The 6,178-nt window shown below is 38.5% G+C and overlaps 1 protein-coding gene across 1 annotated transcript; it reads left to right on the top strand.

The window, feature by feature from the left end:
- The first annotated feature begins 4,452 nt into the window (after window positions 1–4,452).
- LOC117269736 (olfactory receptor 1E5-like) lies at window positions 4,453–5,681 on the top strand. The gene has a single exon (XM_033646995.1). It carries the CDS (start codon window positions 4,698–4,700, stop codon window positions 5,679–5,681), a length of 984 nt encoding a protein of 327 aa, XP_033502886.1. The 5' UTR covers window positions 4,453–4,697.
- Window positions 5,682–6,178: the final 497 nt, after the last annotated feature.

Consider the following 6,178-nt stretch of genomic DNA (forward strand, 5'->3'; position numbering starts at 1 on the left):
CCTGCATCTCTCTCCTTGATTAGTCTGCTGTGTTTTCTAACTCATCAATACACATTAAACCTTTCTGGCCTTCTGATGGGACATACAGACTTTTCTTGAAGACCTTTGTTAAGCAGCTACAGGAATCATGGGTTCTGTGGAACTGAATGCTTTAATGTCATTCTTTTTATTTAAATAGATGAACAGCACAAATTTGCCTAAATGTTTTTCCATGTTTTTGTAGAGTGATGTTAATATCAAGGATTGTGGTCATATTGAGGCTACTTGAACCAAATGTGACATTCACTGTGTTGTAGGATGTAATTACAGTATGCATTGATGCATATTATTAAATGGTTATGTTGGAGGTGGTTATGAAAAGGTATTTATATAACCTTTTTGTTGCTGTGTCTTTACCATTATCTATATTAGCATGCAGCAATAACCCCCCTCTCACGCAGTCAGGCTACTCCACACTTGCTCAAACAGTCTCCTGCTCTCTTTCAACCTCTCCACTCTGTGCGTGCTCAAGTTTGTCAGCACACACTGTTATATTTGTGCCACAAAACCAACCAGTTGGATCAGAGACTGTCCATTAACGCCATAGACTGTTCTAGTGGCTCTAGATGTGGAAGCGTTGTGATTGGGAACCAAACAGCCAAACAGAATTGACATTCTCCGATCCAATTGGTTTGTTTTGTGGCACAAATATATTTTTATTAATAAAAATAAGATCATTGAAAAAAAACCCCACAACAGTAAAGCCAAAATCAAACTAATAAAAACAAAACTATAATAAAATGAAACTGAGGCATTCAAAAAAGATTGTATATGTTAGGGTTGGGAACGATTAACCGATACGACCGGCTATCCGGTTTGACAAGCGAGAGATACGGCTACGTCGGTAGCAGCCTCCTCAATCGATACGAATCAGCCATGAATCCTTAGATGAATCGATTGTAGAGTCATGGATTCGGGTATCGCGAGACTAGCAATCCGTTGACTGGCTTTAACAGTTTGCATCTCTAAAACAACGCAAGACCCAGCAGCATGCTCTGTAGCAGGCATTACTGACAACGATAATGGATGTAAACATCAGCGCCAGCTTGACCGGTGGAGCTGAGGAACAGAAGCTAATGCTGGTTGGATAAACCAGGGAGCAGCCAAGCCGCAGCAGAAACTAAAGGCGAATCCTGCCGGTTGTGGGTTGAACGCAGGGTCACAGACACAGACAGAAATACGTATTCCTGTCAAATATGGCAGCACATGATAACGGCTTACTGGCCAGCGACCGAGAAGCCCGGTCCAAGAAGTCTTCGTTGGTGTCATGCCAGTCAAGCCCTGGCAGCACTCAGGTATGTGACGTGTCAGAGGAGAAACGAGCAGTTCACATTTCCACAAACCTCAGTGCACTTCAGGGACTGTTCTTTACTTGTCAGGGGAGGAGGGTGGCTGGTTGATTTTTATTTCATTTATTTATTTTATTTTGATCCCCCCCTTATGTTAATCACTTAATGATGCTGTTTCTGAAGTATGAATAAGTCAATAAGTAATTTATTCCATTGAAATATCACTGATGTATTATAGAAAAGTGATTTATCTTTTTATAAATGACAGAGTGTAGCAAACACAGAGAAATAGTCTGACATGCTGTCAGTGATAAGCTGCTAGTTATCACAGTCCATGATATCAACTAATAACAGGAGATGTCAGATTCTGCCCCTACATTGCATGTTATTATTTTATTCTGCTTTATGTTTATATTGTACAGCGTTATGATAAACTTTATTCCAGACTCAAGTCCATATAAGATACATACAAAAACACAGACAATACAATAAAAACAACACAACAAGTAGGTCTAAAACACTTAAATTTTACTTAAAGTTCACTTCACTTAAAGTTTAAAACTTCTTTTCATTTTTATATTGATCCCATCCAACAAAATGATGTTCATTCAGCAAGTCTTTTTTTGGTCCATGTCTGATTTTGTTGTTGTTTGTCTTTTTATTTTATTTCTGCCAGTGCCATACAGCAACAATGCTTGGGGATGTGGTCTTTTACAAATTTGAAAATACTGTAAGAATGTCACTTTTATAGAATTGGCTTCTTTATTTTATAATGTATGATTAATGTCTACATCAACAAATGTTAACCATCGAATCGTATTGTTCCTACGCTGTATCGAATCGTATCGAATCGTTCTGTGTTAAAAATATATCGTATTTGAATTGTATCGTAACCCGTGTATCTAGATAGGTATCGAATCATCTATCACAGAGAGATTCCCAACCCTAGTATATGTACACCAAACCACATGAATATGTGATTGCCCTCCCATCCCCACCCTGCTCTGTTTCCAATTGGCTCGCAAATTCACAGGCAATTAAGGTCAACTGACAATGGCCATATAAGGAGTGCATCCAAGAGAAGGAGAGGGACACACCCAGAGAGACACAGAGACAGAGCAAGAGAGAGTAAATTAGGAAATAATGGCATGCCCCTTCATTGAGGATCCTGTTGATGGGGAGGCCCACATTGTCCAGAGGGCCTTCCAACCACCACCAGCCCCAAGGGTCTTCCAGGACAGGACCAACCCATTGATACAGACGGACTCCTATCTGTGGGAGAGGTACCGGTTCAGCAGGCAAAGCATAGTGTATCTATGCAGTTTGCTGGAACCACACATTATGAAGGTCACACGCAGCAGCCAGTCTCTGACCACTGTGCGGTCAGTCTGTATTGCACTGTGGTTCTTTGCTGGTGGTACATTCCTGTATAGTGCTGGTGATGCTGAGAGGCTAAGTAAGGCAACTGTTTGCAGAGAGGTAAAAACAGTGAGGGATGAAAATGGGACACACACCATTGTGGTTTGTCTGTTCCTCATCCTATAGCACATTCCATACATTTAAAGAGATTTTCCTTATTTTGATATAATAAGGGATAGAGCTTACAATGGGCTCTGTGCACCAGCTCCACTACTTCCTGAGAGGAAGTAGGCATGAGTATTTCCTGTCCTGTTCTGAAGTAATGGAGCTGGTGCACAGAGCCTATTGACTCCCAAATGATGAGAAACAGATAATTGATTCACTATCACCTGCACAGGTTTCCTCATCTCCACTGAATTGATGGATTTGCTAAATGTCATTTTCTACAGTCAATAGATAAATGTCATGTGATTATTTCCTATAAACTGATCATTTCGGAAATTTCCTAATCTACAATCAATTATGTGATAAATGCGATGATTCACATAAAATAGTTTGATTAAATGCACCATCTGAAATTTACATAGGAATCAGTAGATAAATGTGATAAATAGTCTATCACTAATATTCATTTACACATTTGGTGAATTTCATTAGGCATACTTGAATTGTTAGATTTAATAGGTGGTCTTATCTACATGTATTTTGTCCCTTTGATGCAGGATTTATAGAACACGATATGCTGAAATGCTGAATTTTCTTTGTCACTTACGCATTTAGCCTGTCGGCAATAGTCTGCCATGCTACCTCCCTTGCTTTATTAATCGCTGCAGTATTGCCTTTTTTTGTAAATTTGTCATTATAATCCTCATACATTTCCATAAGGGGCGTTTGCTCTGCCGCAGAAAAAGCCTCCGCTCGCTCCTTTCCTTTGCTTTTTGACATTTTGCAACATGTTCGGCACTCGACTAGTGTGGGCTTTTTATTTTGCCTGGGTGCGTGCATGAGTTGAGGCTGAACAGGTGAGGCTTGAATTAGCGTCAGGTGGAGTCAGCTGATTTCACTTGATGGAACGGGATGGCGCTAGATTAGGAGTTGGCGTTTAGTCACACTTCAAGATTACACCTTAGTCTGGATATTCTTTGCTACGTTGATGGAATACCCCCCTGTTTTTGGTCTCTAATGCCTAAGAGAAATATTTTGCTCTTGAACTGCGTACTGTATTCACTAGCTCATCGCCAGCTGTGTTTGTTTGCCATGTCATCTTGAGCAGGTACACAGTAGAGCACCAAACATGGGCCAAATCGATCCATTGCAGAAAATCATCCCCAAAAACTACAAGTATTACATGCTGTAAATATTAACAATAAACGTCCATAGTGGGGATGAATGGGCTTGGGGGTAAACCAAAGACAGAAAGTGCAAAAGTAATGAAAGTAAGATTACTGACTTGTTGGTTTTGGTCTTTTATGGGGTTTGTTGACAATCGTAAAAAAAGTCAACAATACCAGCCTTATCCTGAAATATGAACAAATTACATCAAAATACAATGGATGCTTCAACAGCTTCCAATAGAAAGCTGCAGCAAAGAATCCTGTGAGTATATTTCATGAATGCAGTAAGGTCATTGGATTGATTGTCTTTATTTATTGATTTACTTTTTTGAGCATTTTGCCTTAAATGGACAGGACAGCCAAGAGTGAAAGGGGGAGAGAGAGAGGGGATGACATGCAGCAAAGGGCCACAGGCTGGTCTCGAACCCAGACCGTTGTGGCAACAGCCTTGTACATGGGGCGCCTGCTCTATCTACTAAGCCACTGATGCTCCAGGATTGATTTTTTTTTTTTTTTTCTGATTGTTACGTACAATGGACTCAAGGGATCAGACAAAAGAGAGGTCAGAGAGGAGCTCCAGTATGTGTACATCACAGAACACAGCGCTGACGTGCAGCTCTGTTCTCTACAGTAGACATCGTGCTTCAGACAGTATGAGTTTGACTGAAATTTTATAATGGAGTTTTTTAACTCAGCTCTTGGAAAAAACATCACCTTTGTAAGACCTGACTACTTCATAATAAGAGGATTTATTGGTATACCTAATATCAATTATTACTATGTCTTTCTCTTTTTTGTTTATGTTGTTGCAGTGCTGGGAAACACACTTGTGATGGTCGTCATATACTTGGATCATAATCTGAGAACTCCAAAATATGTTGCAGTTTTTAATTTAGCATTTGCAGACCTGTTTAGTAGCACTACTTTGGTGCCAAAGGTTCTTGACATCTTTCTGTTTAACCATGACTACATCCCTTACAATGACTGCTTGACATTCCTTTTTTTCTGCTACACTAGTCTTTCAATGCAGGCTTTTAATCTGGTTGCACTGTCCTATGACAGACTGATAGCTATCATTTACCCACTGCACTATCAAGTGAAGGTGACCAACAGGTTCATGCTGTCTTTGATTGCCTCTTTCTGGGTCTTTGTTATAATTGCAATACTCATTGCAGTTGGCCTTCTTACAAGACTTTCCTTCTGTAAATCTGTGGTTATTAACAGCTATTTCTGTGACCATAGCCAGATATTCCCACTTGCATGTAATGACTATGTACCCAGCTATGTAATTGGTTTGGTTTGTGTGTGTCTTATTCTCTGGATTCCATTGATATTCATCTTGTTTAGTTATTCATGTATTGGCTATGCATTGTCTAAAGTGGCCACAGCTCAGGAAAGACTCAAGGCCTTTAAAACCTGCACAGGTCATCTTTCATTAGCGGCCATCTATTTTTTCCCAGTATTAATCTCATATACTTTTGATAGTGAAAGGCATCCAAATGCCCTCATCATTAACCTGACTATGACCTCTGTCTTTTCTCAAATGTTGAACCCAATCATTTATGTTCTACAGACACAAGAAATTAAAGAATCTGCAAAAAAATTATTAAAAATTAGAAATAAATCCAGAATTAGAGTAAAGAAAGTAATCATAAAGTGATCATTTGTGTGTATTTTGTTCCATTATGTACATTAAAGTACAACTTGTTAGAGTAAAATTAATCAAGCAATAGTTACTGTAAATACTAAGTACTTTTTACCCTTGCAAATATTGTAAAATGAAATTTAACTTGAATTTATTCCACAAAAAAGGACATTATAATAATTGAGCGTCAAATAAAATAACCATTTTAAAGGCAGCACAATACAGTCATAACTACAGTCCACAATATAACACATGTACAACACACATACAATAAGAGTCGTTTTCTGCTATTTGGTTTAATTTGTGATTATATGCTTGTGTAATGGAAAGATACTCTGTTTATTTTGTCATCAAAGTTTGTGTCTCTGCACATTTCTTGATGGAGTCTACTATATATAAAAATGATATTTTGTTTTCATTTTCATGTGGTCCAGAATCTAAAGTATAAAGAAGGTGATTTTTAATTTGTTGCATTTATCATTATTATTAAAGATTTGTTTCATCGAGGTCAG

The sequence above is a fragment of the Epinephelus lanceolatus genome, chromosome 11 (genome assembly GCF_041903045.1).
Source record: "Epinephelus lanceolatus isolate andai-2023 chromosome 11, ASM4190304v1, whole genome shotgun sequence".
Classification (NCBI taxonomy): Eukaryota; Metazoa; Chordata; class Actinopteri; order Perciformes; family Serranidae; genus Epinephelus; species Epinephelus lanceolatus.